The 23,775-nt window shown below is 31.3% G+C and overlaps 1 protein-coding gene across 4 annotated transcripts; it reads left to right on the forward strand.

Annotated features, from left to right (window-relative positions):
* The first annotated feature begins 2,065 nt into the window (after positions 1-2,065).
* On the forward strand, positions 2,066-22,768 carry LOC107906157 (40S ribosomal protein S15a-1). Of its 4 annotated transcripts, none has more exons than XM_016833055.2 (5): positions 2,066-2,308; positions 20,932-21,092; positions 21,632-21,784; positions 21,865-22,025; positions 22,186-22,768. In XM_016833055.2, the coding sequence occupies exons 3-5, from the start codon at positions 21,652-21,654 to the stop codon at positions 22,282-22,284; spliced, it is 393 nt and encodes a 130-aa protein (XP_016688544.1). In that variant the 5' UTR covers positions 2,066-2,308; positions 20,932-21,092; positions 21,632-21,651; the 3' UTR covers positions 22,285-22,768. The 4 variants fall into 4 exon arrangements, with proteins under 4 accessions (XP_016688544.1, XP_016688543.1, XP_040949428.1 ...); XM_016833054.2 differs by having other exon boundaries at positions 21,635-21,784; XM_041093494.1 differs by lacking the exon at positions 20,932-21,092.
* The last annotated feature ends 1,007 nt before the right edge of the window (positions 22,769-23,775 follow it).

Consider the following 23,775-nt stretch of genomic DNA (forward strand, 5'->3'; position numbering starts at 1 on the left):
ACCGAATACATTTATATATATATTTGAGTCTATCATATACATATATAATTACGTACTCATAATCAAAGCATGAATTTATACTTGTATACTCATACATATTCAAATCTAATATATACATCCATAATTTCATTCTCAAATCCATATAAGGTATCATACATGTATATGCAAGCTTCTTCGATCCACATATATATATTTTATATATATATGCCTTTGATTAAAAAAAAAATTGTACATGTATATACCTTAATATATTCGAATCTTTTATAAACTTATATAACATTCATACTTCAAGTAAGATCAAGAATTTAAATATATATATTACACACAGATATATTCGCACATTATATAAATACAACCATAACATTTGAACTTTTAATTGAATCCAAAAATTTATACTTTTATATACATACCGATTCGAACATCACATATATATGTATAAAATTCACACATCAACTAACATAAATTTTATACTTGTAGTTATAGCTCATTAATTATAAAATAAATATACTTATATATATATTGATTTGATAACATGAATTTTGCTAACAGACTTACCTCGGATATCGGCGAACACGATCGACTATTCGATTACTTTCGTTTTCCCCCGATCTAAATTCGTTTTCTTCGTTTCTTGATCTAAACATAATCAAATTTAACATTTTTATTCATCAAAACATTCAATTAATTTGTGTATACCATTTTGCCCCTAATATTTTACACTTTTTGCAATTTAATCCTTTTTGCATAAAACACAAAATACACAAAATTTGTGTATACCATATCTAGGCTGAATCTTCCTATAGTCCTAAGTTCACACATTTTATTAATTTCACATTCTAGTCCCTAAAAATATTATTTTTGCAATTTAGCCCTAATTACTCAATTTCACCAAAAATTCCAATACAAAATATATTAATCTAAAACATATCTTTCATTATTCATTATCAAACATCACAAAACACAATTATTCATCAATGGCATAGCTCAAAATATTCATCAAAATAAAAAATTCAAGCATGGGTCAAATACTATTCGAAGCAACGATCTCAAAAACATAAAAATCATCAAAAACCGAACAAAATCCATACCTTAATCAAAGCTTGAATGTGCCGAATGAAACAAAGCTTTAAACCATTTTTTTTCTCTCAAATTCAGCTAAAAGGTGAAGAACATGACATATTAATTTGTTATATTAAACATATACTAACCTTATTATTTATTTACTATATTAACCTTTACTAATATATATATATAAAACATATATAATAAGGTTACTTTAGTCCTTTGCCACCCACTAACTTACATAGTGGCTAATTGCATAATAAAACCTCTAAATTATAAAAACAACAACAATTAGACACTTCCATATTTAACCATTACATTTTTATTTTACGCGATTTAATCCTTTTATTTAATCAGACACTCAAACGGTGAAATTAAAGCACAAAATTTTCACACTAACAAATTCACACATAATGAACACAGAAAATAATATAAAAATATTTTTCTAATTCGGATTTGTGGTCCCGAAACCACTGTTCCGATTAGGGTCAAAACCGGGTTGTTACAATATTGGTCATGGGTTGAGACGCTCATTACTTACTCTTTTTCTAATATTAATATTAAAAATTCTATTATATATGTATGTGTAGAAACCACATCTTTAAAACAAAGTTTAAAACATAAATGTTTTTTTTCTTTTGAATTAAAAGTGAGCAACTTTTGTTGAAAAGAGGGAAAACAATCTTCCTAGGATAATGAAGAAAAGAAAAAAAAACTAACCATCATAAAACCATGGATACTATCTAGACCTGTCTATGGGCCCGGCGGCCCGGCTCGGCCCGACGGCCCGTCCAAAATATGAGAGGGTTCGGGTAAAAATATAGGCCCGGAGTATGGGCTTGGGAAAAAATGAGGCCCGTTTAGAAAACGGGCTGGGCCTCGGGCAAAATTTTTTTGGCCTGGGCCCGGCCCGGCCCGAAAATATATTAAATATAAATTTTTTATTTTTAAAATATAATAGTTATAGTTTTATATTAAGTTTTAAGTTTTAACTTTTGTTTCCTTTACTTTCACTTCCCCCGACAAAGGCTTCGAAAATCCCTAACCTGTGCCTTCCTCCCTTTTTTTTCCCATTTCCAAAATCAAGTAGTTTGCTGGTCCTCCACCGAATCACCGATCCACCTCCACTGTCAAGACCTCCACCGTCAAGACCTCCACCGATCTACCTCCGGTCCTCCACCCAATTCCAGAGTCAAGCATTTAGGGGTTTGTTTATTCCCGAATTGTCAACAAATTTGTTTTTAAGGTAAGCCATTTGTTTATTCGTTAATGTTCATTTGTTCATAACTTTATATGAATTTTTATGTTAATTATTTTGATTTTTGGGTAATAATGTTTTCAAAGTTATGAATCAAATCATCCTTGTTGTTCAATACTCCGGCAACAGCCAACAATTCTTGAGCTGCAAAAAAGCAGTTTCCCTAAAACTCCTAACCTTCACTAAACAAAAATGGGTGCACTTTAACGCTATCCCTGAACTCACTTTAGAAGTCTTCAACAAATAACAAACTGGTGCCAGCCCACAGCCCCACACCCTTGGCCCTGCACCACAATCCCCCATGCCCTCGATACCTCTTCCTTTCCATCGTTCTTTTCATCATCTCCTTCTATTTGTTCAACAAATATCACCCCACACTTCAAGGCTGTTTGGCTTCCATGAAATTCCAACTCAACCTTTGATTCTCTACTCCCAATCCTTACGGGCAGTCCGTGCAACCTATTGATTTGGGATAAGATTAAAAGTTGTGCATTATTACCCATAAAGTGTTGTGCATTATTAACCATAAATTTAGGTGACAGGATAGAATTGAAAGTGATAACATTGGACTTATAGGTTGGTTTTAAGATTGGAAAATCCTGCACATGTAATATTGGTTGGTTTTAAGATAAAAAAAATGTAAACTTATTTGTTTACAAAAATATTTGATAATACAAAAATATAAACTAATCAAATGTTAGATTTTGTTACTACAATTAATACAATTAACAATTAATACAATTAATAATTTGATAATTTTACTAATCAAATGTTAGATTTTGTTACAACAATTAATACAATTAACAATTAAAAATTTGATAATTTTACTAACAATTAATTTTAATAACAATTAGTTTTAATTTTATCAAAAAAATTAATTTTAATTAAAAACGGGCCGGGCCGGGCTCGGGCCACATATTTTTTCCCGGGCCCTGGCCTAAGAAGCGGGCTGAAATTTTTTCTGGGCCCGGCCCGACCCATGGACAGGTCTAATACTATCCTGATTTTTCACATTCCAATGGTCAGACTCAAAAACAATAAAAGAAAGAAAGAATAACACAACCCTAAAGAAAACTTTCCCTCTTCAATTTTTTTGTGTCACCGTACTTTTCTCCCCTAATGGATTTTAGTATCCAGATTTGCAATCTGCATCGTATCTTTATTTCTTCAATCCATCCATTTCTGAGTTCCTTGGATTTATGGTATCCCTTTTCCTTCTCTAGACTCAGCCTTCTCACTCAATAACAACTTCTTTTAATCATTTCTCCTATTTACTCTGATTATAATGGCCTCAATCTCTAATGATGTTTCTTCCATCCAAAAATACGGCGCAGTGTACATAAATGCTTTTTTAAATGTAATCTACAATAAACAATGCAACGTAAGGTTTGAAATTAATTATACAATTGATGTACATAATAAATTGTGTATATTAAAATAAAAATATATCAATAATAAAACTTTAGTTGAGTGATAAATTTAATGTTTTAGTAATCCAATTGGTGCGGTTTCAAATCCCAGCACATGCATGTAACAAAAAAAGGCTATCAAAGAAACTCTATCACTTATATACATGCAAATAACACATAAAATATGTACAATATTGAGATGAAAAAACATATAATAAATATTGAGATGTATTGATGTGATCCGGCCCGGATTAATTGAGTCGTTTCACGTAATTGCCCGATCGTCGACGAGGAATAGTTGAGTTATCGAAAATAGGATGAAATAAGGCTAAAGATGTAACAGCCCAATTTTCAGTAGTGTCAGAACAGTGATTTGAGGTCACTAAATTCGATGAAGAAGTTAGAAATATTTTTGAATTAGTGAATTTTGTGATTTAAAAGAAATTATTAGGTAAATTGGGTCGAAAACGAGGTATCGAGACCTCGATATTATAAACTGAGCCGTAAATATTTTTATAAATATTTACGGAGTGTCAATAGGATAATATTAAAGTTTCGTTAAGAAATTTTAATGTTTCGATAGTTAATTATGAAAAAGGATTAAATTGCAATAGGGATAAAAGTTTAATTATAGATTAAAGAAAAGTTAAAAGGACCAAATAGGCAATTATGCCTTTTTCCAAAGTTGAGGCGGCATAAGTATAAAAATCTGAGATTTTTATGTGTTAAAAAAAATATTATATTATAGTAATGATTATGTTTTTATATTATATTATCATTAATATATTATATTATATTATATATATACATAAAACAAAAGAAAGAATAGAAAAAAAAGAAAGAAAAGAAACAGAATAGAAGAGACGAAACAGAGAAAGAAACAGAGAGCAAAACGGGCAGAGAAGGAAGGAAAGAAAGAAAGAAAGAAAGAAAAAGAAAAAGGGAAATTTAAGGTTTTAAGGTTCCAAGCTCAATTGGTAAGTCAAATTAAGTCTTTTTCTTATAATTTTTGAGTTTTTGGAATCCTAGAGATAAATACTACTTGATTTATGTTGATATTTTGAAAGTTAGTAGATTGTTAGACATGAGTTATGTTGAATTAATTGATGAACTAGAGGTTAAAATGATTGAATTTTAAGTTAGAAGTTAGTAAAAGATTGATTTGTAAAATAAAATATAAGTTTTGAATTGATGGGGATTAAATTGAAAGAATCCCGAAATTAGGGATTTATGGGGAAATTGAAGAATTAAACTGAGTTTATAGTAAGAATTAAGAGAGAATATAGAGTTAGAATGCAAAAATAAAATTAGTATTGATAAGGGATTAAATTAGAATTTGATGTTGCCATAGAAGGAAAAAAAAATGTTCAGAATGTTATAAAACATAAGAATAAGAGATGAAGTTTAATTTCCGAGCCTTGGGGTAAAAATGTAATTATGTAAAAGTTTAGGGGCAAAATTGTAATTTTCAAAAAGTTAGAGTCGAGGGCTATTTTAATAAATTTGAATATTAAATAAGTTAAATTTGCTATTATAGATCAAGAAGAACGAAATTCGGGAGTAGATCGGGGAAAAGAAAAAGTAAAGGACTAAATTGTAAAGTTTAGTCACATTTTGTATCAAGGTAAGTTTACAGTAAATAAATGCAATATTCTTTTATTTTACATTATTATTGTCAATTTCCAGCATTTATATATTTATGTTATGAAAATATTTAAAGTCGAATTTAAGGTGAAGTGACAGAGGAAAAGTGTTAGAAAGCCCCGGTTGAACCCTAGGAATGTTAGGATATTAGGGTTGACAGGACAGAACAGAAATGAGCCATATAAGTCCATATTAGAAATATGGCTTTGGAGACAGGATTGAGCCATGTAAGTCCATATTATATATGGCATTGGAGACAGGAATAATTCATGTAAGTCCATGTCAAAGACATGGCATTGGCAGGGTATTGATAGACAAGAATGACCCTAGTATCCTTAGTATTCCGAGTGGTTCAACGGGTCAGAATACGAGTTAAATTACAGTGAATTAACAGCAAAGGAAAAGTAGATTATATTTATGAAAACGGAAAGGTCAGGTAAGAAAGAAGGTAAGGGAATAAAGAAGAAGATAGAAATTGAGAAGTAAAGAAATTTATGATGTTAGATGATATTATGCATAATTATCCATTATGTTGAATGTTGTGATTTATTTGCTTGTAAGCTTACTAAGCCTAGTGCTTAATCTCTTTATTTTCTTCTTCTTATCGTACTTATCTAGCCACTCGGGGATCGAAGGAAACGTCGGAGGCCGATCACACTATCAAAGAAATAACTCGGTATAATTAGACGTTTTGTTTTGTGTATGGCATGTATAGAAACTTAGCTACTTTTGGTATAATATGAACAATGAGTGATGTGTAAGTAGTTGATGATGTATGGTTATTAAAATGATTAAGGATGAAGGTGTTTGTTGTTATGAAAGATTAGGTGATAAATTATGCATGGATATCATGAAAGGATAAAATTTTGCAAAGAAACAGAATTCAGGCAGCACAGTGACGTGAATTTGAAAAATCACCCAAGATAGTATAAAATGAATTAGAGGGTGAATGATATATGGAATTAAATCTTGTTGAGTCTATTTTCATGGAAAAATAACGGTGTAGAAAAAGGAAATTTATATTTTAAGATATGTGAATTTTAGTAAGATAGGGTCAGAACTGTTTTTGGAGTCCCCTGTTCTGAGTTTAGAAAATAATTACAAATTGTACAAAAATGGTTATGAGTTGAAATTTACATGCTTAGATTCCTTAATGAGTCTATTTTCTGTAGAAACAAGTAAGAACTTCATATGAAAATCCTACAGTGAGAAAACTTATTTTTAGTGACTAGAGGTCAGGGCAGTCAGGTGGTGAAACAGGGGAGACTTTAACTAATAAACTGTACTAATTTGCTGAACGAAAAATTCTAAAAATTTTATGGTGAGTAGATATATGAGTCTAGTTTCAGGGAAAATTTACGGAATTAAATTTCGAGTTCTGTAGCTCAAGTTATAATTAATTTAGTAACTGCTGCGCGATTGGACAGATTTGCTGCGAATAATGAAATAAATTTTCAAACCTAGTTTTTATGCTCCGAACTGGTAAGATAAGCTAAGTAATGCCTCGTGCTCGACTCCAGAAACGGTCTCGGGTAAGGGGTGTTACATTTTATTGGTATCAGAGCAGGTTTAGTCGGTTCTCGGAACAGTTAGTGTGAGAAAAAGTCTAGCTATACATGCCATACTTGTATTTTGATAGTGTGACGACTCCTGACAATTTTTTTTAATAAACATTTTATTTTATAGTAATGGATCCCGGGCGAGCTGGTGATGATGATGTAGAAAGTAATACGCCTGCTTCCACAGAAGGGGCAGCGCCATCTGAGAATAGGCCAGTAATAGTTGATCAGGGAGGCGTGACTCGAGAAGCTCTCTTCCGAGCTTTGAATGATTTGTTTGCCGAGTTCGTTCGTACGAATCCGGCAGTTAGACCTCCAGCCCCTCATGATTCTCAGGCTACCCATGCAGCTCAAGCTTCCCCAGTCACAGGTACAGTGGTAAGAGAAAAGCCACCAGTTGATAGAATCAGGAAACAAGGGGCAGAAGAGTTCCGAGCAACAAAAGATGATGATGCAGAAAGAGCAGAATTTTGGTTAGAGAATACTATCAGAGTCTTTGACGAATTATCTTGTACACCCGAGGAGTGTATGAAATGTGTAGTATCACTTCTTAGAGACTCAGCCTACTACTGGTGGAAGACACTTGTATCAGTTGTACCGAAAGAGAGGGTCACTTGGGATTTCTTTCAGGAAGAATTTCGTAAAAAGTACATCAGTCAGAGGTTTATTGACCAGAAAAGAAAGGAATTCCTGGAATTGAAACAAGGCAATATGACGGTGACCGATTATGAGCGTGAATTTGTCAGGCTCAGTAAATATGCTCAAGAATGTGTGTCCACAGAGGCTATCATGTGTAAAAGGTTTGAGGATGGGTTAAATGATGATATCCGACTGTCAGTGGGTGTCCTAGAAATAAAAGAGTTCGTTATTTTAGTTGAGAGAGCCTGTAAGGCAGAGGAGCTATTAAAAAGAAAAGGCAAAGTTGAGACAGAGACACAAGATACAAAGAAGAGACAGATGAGCAGATCATTTCAGGCTACATCCAAGAGGCCCAAAGAGTTTTCTACCAGATTTAGCTTTTCGGCAGGGCAATCTAGTCAGAATAGAGGTAGCAAATTTAAGGATCCGAAGGCTCAGACCACATCGACTACGAGTGTAGGTAATGTCAGACAAGGTAGATCAGGGTGTCCACGGTGTGGTAGACTTCATTATGGTCCTTGTCGGGCAGGCGAAAATGTTTGCTATAAATGTGGTGCTCCAGATCATTTTGTACGAGAATGTCCAGAAGTGGCTAGCCGAGAGGTAACACAGAGTGCTAGATTCGGAAATGCTCCTACTAGAGGCAGATCACCGAGGCAACTAGGAGTAGGAGCAAGTAACAGAGGTACCTCTGGAGATTCAATTGTGAGACCAGATGTTAGAGCCCCTGCAAGGACTTATGCTATTCGTGCACGCGAAGAGGCATCCTCCCCCGATGTGATTACGGGTACATTTTCTCTACATGATATTAATGTCATTGCTCTGATTGATCCGGGTTCGACTCATTCTTATGTTTGTATGAAATTGATGCCTAGTATAAGTATGCCTATATAATCTACAAAATTTGTGATTAAAGTATCGAATCCATTAGGCAAGCATGTATTAGTAGATAAAGTATGTAGAAATTGTCCTTTAATGATTAGAGGCTACTGTTTTCCGGCCGATCTCATGCTATTGCCATTTGATGAGTTTGATGTGATTCTTGGTATGGTGAAAGGTGCCGGATATTTACCGATCATAAAAGCTTGAAATACTTGATGACTCAAAAAGACTTGAATTTGAGGCAAAGAAGATGGTTAGAATTGCTTAAAGATTATGAGTTAGTGGTTGATTATCACCCAGGTAAGGCAAATGTAGTTGCTGACGCTTTAAGCAGGAAACTTTTATTTACATTGCAAGCTTTGAATACCAATTTAGCCATGTTAGATGATAGTTCTATTTTAGCTGAATTTAGAGCTAAACCGGTATTTCTTGAAGAGATTTGTGAAGCTCAGAAAGATGATAATGAGTTACAAGCTAAAAGAGTTCAATGTGAGTCAGGCATAGAATCAGATTTCTGGATTGGTTCTGATGGTTGTTTGATGTTTAGAGACAGAATTTGTGTACCAAAGAATGATGAGCTTATTCGAAAGATTTTACAGGAAGCACATAACAGTTCTTTATCTATTCATCCAGGCAGTACAAAAATGTATAATGATTTGAAGAAATTGTATTGGTGGGTAGGAATGAAAAGAGATATTTCAGAGTTTGTTTCTAGATGCTTGATTTGTCAATAGGTAAAGGCCGAACATCAGGTACCCTCAGGATTATTGCAACCTGTGCTAGTTCCGGAATGGAAATGGGACAGAGTTACTATGGATTTTGTGACAGGATTGCCGTTAACACTGAAAAAGAAAGATGCAGTATGGGTTGTGATTGATAAGCTAACTAAGTCGGCTCATTTTATCCCAATCCGTATGGATTATTCACTTGACAAGTTGGCCGAGTTATACATTTCAGAGATAGTTAGACTACATGGAGTGCATTATTGATGTTGAAGTATTGTTCTATCTATATGGTTGGAACGTCAGTTCTATTATGGCATTATGGTTTTTAATCTATCTGATGGTTGTGGCTTCGGTATAGTTTAAAGCTTCGATGTTAATGATTGAAATATTTTTATTATATATAATTCCTTTCTAGTTTTCGTGAAAGGGGTTGACATCGGCAAAAGTGTAGATGGAGGAAGATTGAGCTCAAACTTGTATTTTGGTTTTCACTTCTCAGGTAATTCTGAAATTATGTCAACAAGTCAATAATGGAATGTCAAAATTCGTTTGAGTTAAATGCTATTTGTGGAAATTTTCGATTGGTGTTCCGAGAGGATTATGATATATGGTATATCTGGATTGTTTTGACAACAAGAAGATTGGATTATTCTGAAATGTTATTATCTGATAGATAAAATCGACTCAGTTGTTTTAATCAGAGTGGGTTATTCATTGAAAAGTTAATTGAGTTATAATCAGTGATGGAATCAGTACATCTTGGGTCTCCACAATGGGTTTAAATTATCTGTTTTCTTATCGCTGGATGGGTTTCCAAGATCTTCGTTCAAAGGTATTAAATAAGATAATTCGGGTTTCTCAGTTATGTTTCGACAGACAATTACTGGACATTTCTTGGTAGTCATACTACTAGTGAAAAAGTGATGGCAAGAAAACATCAGAGCTGCTCAGTTAAGTTCAGGCATAGTATCAATTTCTAAAATGAGTTTTGGTATGAGTTCGGAAGTGATATGAGTTATGATTAATTTTTATGGACTTCGATTGAAAGGGGTGAAGAAAGATTTGACTTAATAGCTTGTATCAGGTGAGAAATTTCGAGGACGAAATTTTTTTAAGGGGGGAGAGTTGTAACAGCCCAATTTTCAGTAGTGTCAGAACAGTGATTTGAGATCACTAAATTCGATGAAGAAGTTAGAAATATTTTTGAATTAGTGAATTTTGTGATTTAAAAGAAATTATTAGGTAAATTGGGTCGAAAACGAGGTATCGAGACCTCGATATTATAAACTGAGCCGTAAATATTTTTATAAATATTTACGGAGTGTCAATAGGATAATATTAAAGTTTCGTTAAGAAATTTTAATGTTTCGATAGTTAATTATGAAAAAGGATTAAATTGCAATAGGGATAAAAATTTAATTATAGATTAAAGAAAAGTTAAAAGGACCAAATAGGCAATTATGCCTTTTTCCAAAGTTGAGGCGGCATAAGTATAAAAATCTGAGATTTTTATGTGTTAAAAAAAATATTATATTATAGTAATGATTATGTTTTTATATTATATTATCATTAATATATTATATTATATTATATATATACATAAAACAAAAGAAAGAATAGAAAAAAAAGAAAGAAAAGAAACAGAATAGAAGAGACGAAACAGAGAAAGAAACAGAGAGCAAAACGGGCAGAGAAGGAAGGAAAGAAAGAAAGAAAGAAAGAAAAGAAAAAGGGAAATTTAAGGTTTTAAGGTTCCAAGCTCAATTGGTAAGTCAAATTAAGTCTTTTTCTTATAATTTTTGAGTTTTTGGAATCCTAGAGATAAATACTACTTGATTTATGTTGATATTTTGAAAGTTAGTAGATTGTTAGACATGAGTTATGTTGAATTAATTGATGAACTAGAGGTTAAAATGATTGAATTTTAAGTTAGAAGTTAGTAAAAGATTGATTTGTAAAATAAAATATAAGTTTTGAATTGATGGGGATTAAATTGAAAGAATCCCGAAATTAGGGATTTATGGGGAAATTGAAGAATTAAATTGAGTTTATAGTAAGAATTAAGAGAGAATATAGAGTTAGAATGCAAAAATAAAATTAGTATTGATAAGGGATTAAATTAGAATTTGATGTTGCCATAGAAGGAAAAAAAAATGTTCAGAATGTTATAAAACATAAGAATAAGAGATGAAGTTTAATTTCCGAGCCTTGGGGTAAAAATGTAATTATGTAAAAGTTTAGGGGCAAAATTGTAATTTTCAAAAAGTTAGAGTCGAGGGCTATTTTAATAAATTTGAATATTAAATAAGTTAAATTTGCTATTATAGATCAAGAAGAACGAAATTCGGGAGTAGATCGGGAAAAAGAAAAAGTAAAGGACTAAATTGTAAAGTTTAGTCACATTTTGTATCAAGGTAAGTTTACAGTAAATAAATGCAATATTCTTTTATTTTACATTATTATTGTCAATTTCCAGCATTTATATATTTATGTTATGAAAATATTTAAAGTCGAATTTAAGGTGAAGTGACAGAGGAAAAGTGTTAGAAAGCCCCGGTTGAACCCTAGGAATGTTAGGATATTAGGGTTGACAGGACAGAACAGAAATGAGCCATGTAAGTCCATATTAGAAATATGGCTTTGGAGACAGGATTGAGCCATGTAAGTCCATATTATATATGGCATTGGAGACAGGAATAATTCATGTAAGTCCATGTCAAAGACATGGCATTGGCAGGGTATTGATAGACAAGAATGACCCTAGTATCCTTAGTATTCCGAGTGGTTCAACGGGTCAGAATACGAGTTAAATTACAGTGAATTAACAGCAAAGGAAAAGTAGATTATATTTATGAAAACGGAAAGGTCAGGTAAGAAAGAAGGTAAGGGAATAAAGAAGAAGATAGAAATTGAGAAGTAAAGAAATTTATGATGTTAGATGATATTATGCATAATTATCCATTATGTTGAATGTTGTGATTTATTTGCTTGTAAGCTTACTAAGCCTAGTGCTTAATCTCTTTATTTTCTTCTTCTTATCGTACTTATCTAGCCACTCGGGGATCGAAGGAAACGTCGGAGACCTATCACACTATCAAAGAAATAACTCGGTATAATTAGACGTTTTGTTTTGTGTATGGCATGTATAGAAACTTAGCTACTTTTGGTATAATATGAACAATGAGTGATGTGTAAGTAGTTGATGATGTATGGTTATTAAAATGATTAAGGATGAAGGTGTTTGTTGTTATGAAAGATTAGGTGATAAATTATGCATGGATATCATGAAAGGATAAAATTTTGCAAAGAAACAGAATTCAGGCAGCACAGTGACGTGAATTTGAAAAATCACCCAAGATAGTATAAAATGAATTAGAGGGTGAATGATATATGGAATTAAATCTTGTTGAGTCTATTTTCATGGAAAAATAACGGTGTAGAAAAAGGAAATTTATATTTTAAGATATGTGAATTTTAGTAAGATAGGGTCAGAACTGTTTTTGGAGTCCCCTGTTCTGAGTTTAGAAAATAATTACAAATTGTACAAAAATGGTTATGAGTTGAAATTTACATGCTTAGATTCCTTAATGAGTCTATTTTCTGTAGAAACAAGTAAGAACTTCATATGAAAATCCTACAGTGAGAAAACTTATTTTTAGTGACTAGAGGTCAGGGCAGTCAGGTGGTGAAACAGGGGAGACTTTAACTAATAAACTGTACTAATTTGCTGAACGAAAAATTCTAAAAATTTTATGGTGAGTAGATATATGAGTCTAGTTTCAGGGAAAATTTACGGAATTAAATTTCGAGTTCTGTAGCTCAAGTTATAATTAATTTAGTAACTGCTGCGCGATTGGACAGATTTGCTGCGAATAATGAAATAAATTTTCAAACCTAGTTTTTATGCTCCGAACTGGTAAGATAAGCTAAGTAATGCCTCGTGCTCGACTCCAGAAACGGTCTCGGGCAAGGGGTGTTACAAAAGATGCGGAAGCTTTCAAATGGTTCTAAAGGTTGGCTAAGGTGATGGTAAATTTATAAGGGTAGTAGGCTCGATTTAAGGATAAAAATAAGAAAAATGGAAGTTGATAAATGAAGGCTCGGTTTAGTAAAATGATATTATAGTTGGGTAAAATCTAGATAGTCGGTGGAATGGATAAATGAGCTTAAACACCAGAAACGATTCAACACTAAAAAGTGTCACCCCGATTTCTATTCGGTTCAAGGTGGGATTACGGAATTGTAGAAGGGTTGAACGCCACACCAAAGCAAGGTGATAAGTTCAAAAGAGAACGATAGACGCCACTAGCACGCTAGATAAGTCAGATCGAAACTCGTACGAATTTAGAGAGGAGAAAACTCACTCTTTGAACAAAGTTCATTCAAATGATCAAAAGTCAAAAGTCCTTTACAAATGAAATCAACAAACTATTTATACTAGTTTCTTATGCTAACCGAATAATCCATTCATGAACTTAATGATTAAGTAATGAACCTAAATTAAGACATGAACCTTCCAGAAAAATGACCAATGGTGTCCTTGTCCATGTTCGGCCGAATGGGAGATGAATGGGCAGCTTCATGTATGAGCAAACTTTGGAAGCCAATGGGATTGTCTAGGTTCGGCCATGGGATGCATGAAACTCCCAAAGGGTGTCTCTTGGCCGAATAGGTGCTTAGGAAACTCCAAGGGTCCTCCCACATGCATCGATTGTACATGGAACTTGGAAGGGGCCTTAAACTTAGCCATACATGCACTTGCATTGATTACCCCCCATTCATGCATGTATGCCGTCCAAGGGAGATGCACCTTTCAATATGCATTAACCTTCCATGTACATGAATGTATGTCCTCCAAACATTGAACCGGTCCATGCATGTATCCTCCCGTTCAATTAACTTTCCCATGGACCTTGCATTAAATGCCATGAATGTATCTTCCAAATTCGGCTAACCTACAAAAGTAAATAACATAATTAAATAACACACAACTATTCATATAATTATAATTTAAAATAATAACTAAATAACTTAATATCACTAACTAAATTTGAACACAATAATTATAAGTCAACTTATAATAAATTCAGCTAGCTCAAAAAAATAGTCAAAACACTCAATGAGTTGAAATTGAGCTAGGGGTTTCGGCATGAGCTGTAGCAAACTTAATATAAACTAAATTAAGACTTAGTTTATTGAAAGAAAGAAAGAAGGAGCTGAAAGTAAGCTCGGTTGAGCTCAAACGAGCTGAAACAAGCTCAAATGAGCTGAGTTGAGCTGGACGGTCTCGAGGAGCTAGAAATGAGCTAGGATCAGCTTGCCAACAATGCACGGGTCCTTTGGATAGTTGCTTCAAGCTGATTTTGTGAGCTTTGGCCCTTGTTTCGAACCAAGGTTTTGCATTAGAAGCTAAAATAGCTTCTAGGAAATGTTTAGCATAAGCTTGAGTTATAGGTCCTTTAGGCAGCTCGTTTAGATCTTGGTTTGCACTCGAGGATGCCCCGGGCGTGCTCACATCATGTATGATTTGAAATTAATTAATTATAATAACACATGAAATATGTACAATATTGAAATGAAAAAAGAATCAAAATAAAGCTTTGGTTTAATAGTAAATTTATGATTTTATTAGAGTGGACTCAAATCCAACCACATATATATTTTTTTAAAATAAAAAATAAAAAATCCTTAAATAATATAATTTATTTTAATTATAAAAGAAGATTTTCACAATTTAATTCATAGTAGAAACTTAAATAATACTATAAATATAATAAAAAATAAATTAAATATGTGTCTAATATCAATTCTAAATTATTTACTGAAATAATATTAAATTTTTGAGAGAGGAGAGAAAATTTGATTTATAAAAAACCGATTTTTCCTTTTTTAACGTCGGTCATTTTATCCGGGTCGGATCAAATCAGCTGGAACGTGCAGATAGAAACCGATTTTCAACTATTTTAACATCAACCAAATATTGCAAAAATCAATCACCTTCCGGTCTGAGTATATTGATTTTAACATCAGATCAAATCAGATATTCGATTTTCAGTTTTTGTAGATAAGATCAAATTGCATCACGACAGTTACACGTAAGGGTTAAAATCTACCACAAGTCTTGAACTTTTTGTAAGTTTAAAATTTAGTCCTTATGTTTTTTTTTATAAATTTAATCTATTTACTTTTTAGATTTTAAAATATATGTTCAACTGCTAACATTGTTATAATTATGTTGTTAAATTTAAGTTCATTACAACATTATTTTTCTAGTTACATTGATTGTAAATGAGTTTTTTTTTATACATCAAAATGTCACACTAATAAATTTAACAAAAAAAATTAACAATGTTAATAAATTGACTTAAATTTTGAAATTTAAAAAGTAGAGGAATTAAATTTCTAAAAATAAAAGTACAAAGATTAAATTCCAAATTTTATGAGAAGTTTAAAAACCTATAACATATTTTAACCAGATATATACTATACATATTTTAACAAAATAAAGAAAAACCATGCACGATATGTGTTTTCTTTAACCTCCTCAACACTATCAACTCAGTCAATGGCTCGTCATATATCATCAATAATAACCAAATTTAAGGAATCATCATATGTCAATTTAGCAATTTTATCTGCTACTCCATTCACCTCACCAAGAATGTATTAAACAAAGCTTGAATATTGTTTTAAAAAATAAGAATTTCAAATAATATAAATTTATTTTTCATAGAATTAGGTTACATCGGACCAAGATGACATTGCATCAACTCAACATCCTTAGAGAAAAAAAAAAGGGTAAACTACATTGGTAGTAACTAAACTATTAGTATTTATTTTTCGTCACTCAACTATGAAAAGTTACAAAATAATTATTCACCTAGTCGGCTTTTTCTTTTTTGGTCACTTAACTATTCGAAGTTTTCCTTTTTGCTCACCACCCGTTAAATTACTAATGGAAAAAATAACTCGAAAACTTTTAAAATTGACATAATAACAACTTTAACCTTCAATATTTATAATCATTTCAATTTAGTATTGATTCCAAAAAAAAACACAATCATCAACATTTGCACATTGTGTAATTTAGTTTTTTATTTATTTACAATTTTACATTTTATTTGTGACATCAAAGGTTAATTTTAAAAAAATGAGAAAATATAAAAATTATTATATTAAATTTGTTTGGTGTTTTCATTTTTGACATATTTCTAGTCAATTTTAATCAATAAATTATTAATAGAATTGCATTACACCAATGACAACATGACACCACATCAACTCAACTGCTTGTACCATCATTCTCTAGGGGTGTGCATAATTCGGGTAAAACCAAAAAAATTCGGTTAACCGACCGAATTCGGTTAATTGGTCGGTTAATCGAATTTTTTCGGTCGGGGGTCAGTTAATTTTTTTATGATTTTTCGGTTAACGGTTAATTCGGTTCGAAACCGGTCAGTTAATCGAAAATTTTCGGTTAACCGAAAAAATTAATAAATAAAATTATCCAACCCAGCCCAAACTTAATTACCCAACCCAATTACCCAACCCAATAAAACTAAAACTAAAGTTTACCCAATTACCCAATCCAATAAAACTAAAACTAAAAGACAACCTAATTTACTAAAGTCTAAAACCCAATTTACTTTAATAATTTATAAATTTTTTAAATTTTAAAAATAAAAAATAAAAAAAATTCGGGTAATTCGGGTATTTTTCGGTAATTCGGTTAATTCGGTTAATTCGGGTAATTCGGGTAATTTTTAACCAAAAATAAAAAATACATAATTTTCGGTTAATTCGGTTAACCGACCTTATTAACCGAAAAAATTTCGGTTCGGTTAATTTTTTTTTTAAAAAATCGGTTCGGTTAACGGTTAAAATTTTTAGAAGGTCGGTTAATTCGGTTATAGTAATTTCGAGTCGGTTAACCGAATGAACACCCCTATTATTCTCAAACAACACTACCAACTCAGTAGATAGCTTGTCATAATCAATAATAACCAAGTTCAAGTAATCACCATACGCCAATTTAGCATTTTTAATTGTTACTCCATTCACCTTATCATAAATGTATATAATAAAGCTTGAATTTTGTTTTAAAAAATAAAAGTTTTAAAGAATTTAAATATATTTTTCATAGAATGACGTTACCTTGGGACCACTCAACATCCTTGAAGAAAAATAAGGGCAAATTATATTTCATTATCCAATTATGAAAAAATATAAAATAATCGTCCAACTAATCGGCTTTATTTTTTTGTCATCACCCATTAAATTATTAATAAAAAAATAACTCGACAACTTTTAAAATTGGTATAATAATAACTTTAACCCTCAACATTTTTAATCATGTCAAATTAATATTGATTCCAAACAAATTAATCATCAACATTTGCACATTGTGTAATTTGATTTTTTTTTTACAGTTCACTTTTTATTTGTAACATTGACGGTTAATTTTAAAATAAAAAAATATGAAAATTATCATCTTGAATTTTTTTTGTGTTTCTATTTTTAGTATATTCTCTATCAAACTTAGTCAATAAATTAATCATAGAATTGCGTTACACCGGGGGCAAGATCACACCACATCAACTCAACTGCTTGTACCATCATTCTCAAACAACATTACCAACTCAGTAGGTGGGTCTACATATATCATTAATAATCACCAAGTTCAAGGAATCACCATATGCCAATTTAGCAATTTTATCTGTTACTCCATTCACCTCACCAGGAATGTATTTAACAAAGCTTGAATTTTATTTTAAAAAATAAAAGTTTCAAATAATGTAAATTTATTTTCTATAGAATTATGTTACATCGAGACTAGGATGAAACCGCATCAACTCAACATCCTTGGAGAAAAAGAACAAGTGTAATTTATATTGGTAGTAACTAAACTATTAGTAGATTTTTTTTTTCGTTACTCAACTATGAAAAGTTACAAAATAATCATCCAACTAGTCGGTTTATTCTTTTTTGGTCACCCAACTATTCAAAATTTTATTTTTTGGTCACCACACATTAAATTACTAATGGAAAAATAACTCGAAAACTTTTAAAATTGGCATAATAACAACTTTAACCTTCAATATTTATAATCATTTCAATTTATTATTGATTCAAAAAAAAACAATCATCAACATTTGCACATTGTGTAATTTAGTTTTTTTTTACAATTTTACATTTTATTTGTGATATCAAAGGTTAATTTTAAAATAATGAGAAAATATAAAAATTATTATATTAGATTTGTTTGGTGTTTTCATTTTTGACATATTTCTAGTCAATTTTAATCAATAAATTATTAATAGAATTGCATTACACCAAGGACAACATGACACCACATCAACTCAACTGCTTGTACCATCATTCTCAAACAACACTACCAACTCAATAGATGGCTTGTCATAATCAATAATAACCAAGTTCAAGTAATCACCATACGCCAATTTAGCATTTTTAATTGCTGCTCCATTCACCTTATCATAAATGTATATAATAAAGCTTGAATTTTGTTTTAAAAAATAAAAGTTTTAAAGAGTGTAAATTTATTTTTCATAGAATGACGTTACCTTGGGACCACTCAACATCCTTGAAGAAAAATAAGGGTAAATTATATTTCATTATCTAACTATGAAAAATTATAAAATAATCATCTAACTAATCGGCTTTATTTTTTTGGTCATCACCCATTAAATTACTAATGGAAAAATAACTCGACAACTTTTAAAATTGGTATAATAATAACTTTAACTCTCAACATTTTTAATCATGTCAAATTAATATTGATCCCAAACAAATTAATCACCAACATTTGCACATTGTGTAATTTGATTTTTTTTTACAGTTCACTTTTTATTTGTAACATTGACGGTTAATTTTAAAATAAAAAAATATGAAAATTATCATCTTGAATTTTTTTTTGTGTTTCTATTTTAGTATATTCTCTATCAAACTTAGTCAATAAATTAATCATAGAATTGCGTTACACCGGGGGCAAGATCACACCACATCAACTCAACTGCTTGTACCATCATTCTCAAACAACATTACCAACTCAGTAGGTGGGTCTACATATATCATTAATAATCACCAAGTTCAAGGAATCACCATATGCCAATTTAGCAATTTTATCTGTTACTCCATTCACCTCACCAGGAATGTATTTAACAAAGCTTGAATTTTATTTTAAAAAATAAAAGTTTCAAATAATGTAAATTTATTTTCTATAGAATTATGTTAGATCGAGACTAGGATGACACCGCATCAACTCAACATCCTTGGAGAAACAAAACAAGGGTAAATTATATTGGTAGTAACTAAACTATTAGTAGATTTCTTTTTTCGTCACTCAACTATAAAAAGTTACAAAATAATCATCCAACTAGTTGACTTATTCTTTTTTGGTCACCCAACTATTCAAAATTTTATTTTTTGGTCACCACACGTTAAATTACTAATGGAAAAATAACTCGACAACTTTTAAAATTGACATAATAACAACTTTAATCATCAACATTTATCATCATGACAATTTAGTATTGATTCTAAAAAAATTAATGATCAACATTTGCACATTGTGTATATTGCTATTTTTTTTTACAGCTTCACTTTTTTTTTGTAACATCGAGGGTTAATTTTAAAATAATGAGAAAATATGACAATTATTATCTTGAATTTTTTTGGTGTTTACATTTTTGGTATATTTCCAATCAAATTTAGTCAATAGGTTTTTTTTTTTAGCTTTGTAAGTGAAAGGATTACAAAGAAAAGAAAAACTGAAAAAAAGAAGACCAAAATACACAATGTGTAAACATTAAGGGTTAAATATTTTAGAATCATGATTTAATTGACATGATGTATGTATGTTGATAGTTAAAGTTGCTATTATGCCAATTAGAAAGTTATTACGTCATATTTTCATTGACCATTTAATGGTTGGTGACCAAGAAAGAAAAAATTGAATAATTAGACGATCATTTTATAACTTTTTATAGTTAAGTGGCAAAAAGAACTTATCAATAATTGGATAATTATATATATAATTTATAAGAAAAATAAAAGAAAGTTGCCACATCAATCAATCTAATTAAATGTATTTAAACTCGAGTGGAGCTTCAAATTTTAAAAAATTATATGTTCAAGCTAAAGCCCGACTCTTCAAGCTTTCAAATAGTTCGATTCACTATTTATAAAATAATATACTCTTATTTATATCTAAAATTCATTACAAAAGAATACAAATATCAATATACAATTTTCATTATTTTTAAATAGCAAAACGGGTTGAATAAGATTTATTCATGATTGAAAATTTAAGTCTAAACTCAGTTCACAAACACTTTTTAATTTAATTGATGCACATCACTCCAAAATATATAGAAAGTTGACAAAAACTTACATCTAGATGTCACTTCAAATAATTTTCTAAAATTCAAAAAATATAGAGAGTTATTAAAATTATTTAAATTTTTTGTAAAAAAATATTAGAATTTAAAAAAAATATTAAAAATTAATTAATTTTTGACATGACAATTCATGTGTAAGTCTATGTCAGCAAAGTTAATATTTGTTTTCTTTTTTATTTATATTAGAGTGGGTTGACAAAAAAAAATTAAAGTTAAAAAGGTAAAAGAAGTGAAAAATTAAATGAATGATTAAAATAATTTTTTGTTTAAGTTTAGAAGGCTAAATAAATCATCATACCGTTATCTTATTGGGCTATCTTATCATGGTTGTGTTAGTCCAGCAGCTGGAGCTGCATGTTCCGTAACTGCCAACTTTAAATCACCAGCCCTAAAAATACATAACCGCTGTCACTTGTAAACCATGCCAAAACCTTAGCTCGCCTTCTTTTTTGTATCCTCACTCGGAACACAGACGCGGCCGCTAATTTTGCTTTCAGGTAAACTATATCAAGTCAGCTCTTTAAATTTCATCTTTGTTATGAATTTAATGCTCTACTTATTTATTTATTTCTTCAATTGAAATCAGATAGGCACTTTCTGGATTTAAATTATCGTAATTGACTTGGTTTAGTTATTCATCTCTGTATTTTGTAATTTGTACAAAACAAAATGAAACTGAAAGATTTTTTTAGTATTTTGAGCAAGTTAAGAATTTTATATGTTCCAAAACAGTTGTTGCTTTGTTTCTTTTGCTTGCCTATATGTTAGCATAAAAATCGGCTAAGATTAATTGTAATATTCGAGAGAAAAGTTGGGTTTTGATTGGAATGGTAATGGTAACTTTCAAGTCTGTTTGAATAAGAGAGTGGGACGGAGATATATAACTGTGGGGAATTAGTGTTCTCTACAAGATAATGCATGTAACTTAAAAGAATCATATGCTTTCCATTTGCTTTTGTTTAGACTCTCTTTTTTTTTTTAAAAAAAAAAAAAAGAACTTTAAATGCTTATTTGTCATTCACTGTAAAATCCGTAGCAGCTTGTATTTTGGAAAGGATGGTGAGAGTCAGTGTTTTGAATGATGCACTCAAGAGCATGTACAATGCAGAGAAGAGGGGAAAACGACAGGTCATGATCCGGCCTTCCTCCAAAGTTATCATCAAGTTCCTTTTGGTCATGCAGAAGCATGGTTTGTTCCCTATTCTCTCCACCATTTTTTAATTAAAACTTTTATCTTTGGTAAAGATGAAAATGCGATTGCCATTGCAGGTTATATTGGAGAGTTTGAGTATGTTGACGATCACAGAGCTGGCAAAATTGTGGTTGAACTGAACGGGAGACTGAATAAGTGTGGGGTGATCAGTCCTCGTTTTGATGTTGGAGTCAAAGAGATTGAGGGTTGGACCGCCAGGCTGCTTCCTTCAAGACAGGTTAGCTTAGAAACTTTTGGTGTTTGTTCTCTGCATGAAGTAGTATTTGCCGAGGTTAAGAAATCATTATTGTGGTATGTCTTGTATTTGCTAATGGAAGGTTTAACCGATCGAAAATGGGAGCGCTAACCTATGCCATTTACATGCATTCTCACTGCAGTTCGGATATATTGTACTAACCACATCGGCTGGCATTATGGACCATGAAGAAGCAAGGAGAAAGAATGTTGGTGGAAAAGTACTTGGTTTCTTCTATTGAGACCAAGTTTCTGAGATTTTCATTTTTGATTTCTCTTAATGTTGGAATTGGCACTTCTTGTCAATTAGTGTCTATGCAAATCTAATTTTGTATATTTGGGGATTATACTTTTTATGTTTTGGTTATGATGTTTGAGATTCCGAACTGTTGCTTTGCTATATGCAATTGGCTACGCAGCACCAGAATTAGTACACCAGAGGCAGAGGTGTGTCTTTCGCTGTCTACTTGTACTAGGAAAAGGTCCTCCTAATGCTCATGTACGGCTTTTTTGGGTGAACTACCAACCTTGGAATATACTACAGCCTCATTTGGTCAAGACTCGACATGCTGAGATCCACTTTTACGACTTAACTTTGCCATCAGTTATTGGAAGCAATAGATGTTGAAATCATTCATTTGAAAATGTACACATAACCTTTTACATCTATTACTTCCCAATAACTGAAGTTGTTGATGAAATGGAAGAATGTGGATGATTGACTCATTCCATGCTTGCGATAGTCATGGGAAATCTTTTGATTACGCGTATATTTTTATTTTCTAATGATATTCTCCCATAATGACAATTGGTTGAAACTTAGGAAGCCATTTCCTAAAAATCCGTTTATAGGATTCTTGAATATGCGTTTTAATTGAGGACAATAATAATGATTTTACGTAGGGATAATTTGTCATTTCGAAATGAGTTTCGGTTATAATATTTGTTCGATGGCAGTACTAAATTATCTATAATTATGTTTTGCGGCTTTTGAATAATCAACCTTGATATGAAATATAAAACAACATAATTTCCGGCAGAATTAAGGTGCAAAAAGAGCTCTAATAATATTAGTTTCAACCACTAATGTTTTCACTTTCATTTCTGAAAGCTCAAGTTCAGGCATAAATACTAAATAGTACAGGCAAATGCTGAAAATAACTTAACTATTATCCGGTCATTTATACGCTTGGATTGAGCCACAATGATCCCCATTCTTGATGAACTGCCAAAAGAGTCTTAAGTTGCCCAACTGATTGAACAGCTACTATTCAACGATCATGATATATCCCCATCCTCATCGTCACCGTTGATGCCGCCGTCACCGTCGACCTCAAACATGTGAAGAAATTGCAGTTGAAGATTGAGGCAATGAATGGTCTCTGAAAGAGAAAGAGTAAAGGATAGGTTTGAATGCTTTAAAGGAAATTCTTCTGGTGTGTGGGGAAAGAATCTTCCAAGCATATGCTTCAAGCATTAACATTCTAGCCCATCATATGTTATTATATATTATATTCCTTTAAACTTTAGTTTGTTTTAATATGATTATAATGGGGAATGTGGTGGCTTGTTACAAACCAGAAATTCTAGGAATTAGCGGCTTTTGATTTTTCCAATTTCTATTGCATTATGCCATGTCATTCTTCTCTGGACTCTCTACACTTTCGTATGAGAATGACCTTTTTAGGAAGAGGATATATATTAATATAAAATTAGAATTCGATTATGAGATA

The sequence above is a fragment of the Gossypium hirsutum genome, chromosome D05, assembly GCF_007990345.1.
Source record: "Gossypium hirsutum isolate 1008001.06 chromosome D05, Gossypium_hirsutum_v2.1, whole genome shotgun sequence".
Lineage (NCBI taxonomy): Eukaryota > Viridiplantae > Streptophyta > Magnoliopsida > Malvales > Malvaceae > Gossypium > Gossypium hirsutum.

What these genes read in the sequence shown, in the direction of transcription:
- LOC107906157 (XM_016833055.2), top strand. Translation starts at nt 21,652, where the DNA reads ATGGTGAGAGTCAGTGTTTTGAATGATGCACTCAAGAGCATGTACAAT. An exon ending in TTTGGTCATGCAGAAGCATG is followed by an intron (nt 21,785 to 21,864) that starts GTTTGTTCCCTA and finishes TTGCCATTGCAG; the next exon opens with GTTATATTGGAGAGTTTGAG. An exon ending in GGCTGCTTCCTTCAAGACAG is followed by an intron (nt 22,026 to 22,185) that starts GTTAGCTTAGAA and finishes TTCTCACTGCAG; the next exon opens with TTCGGATATATTGTACTAAC.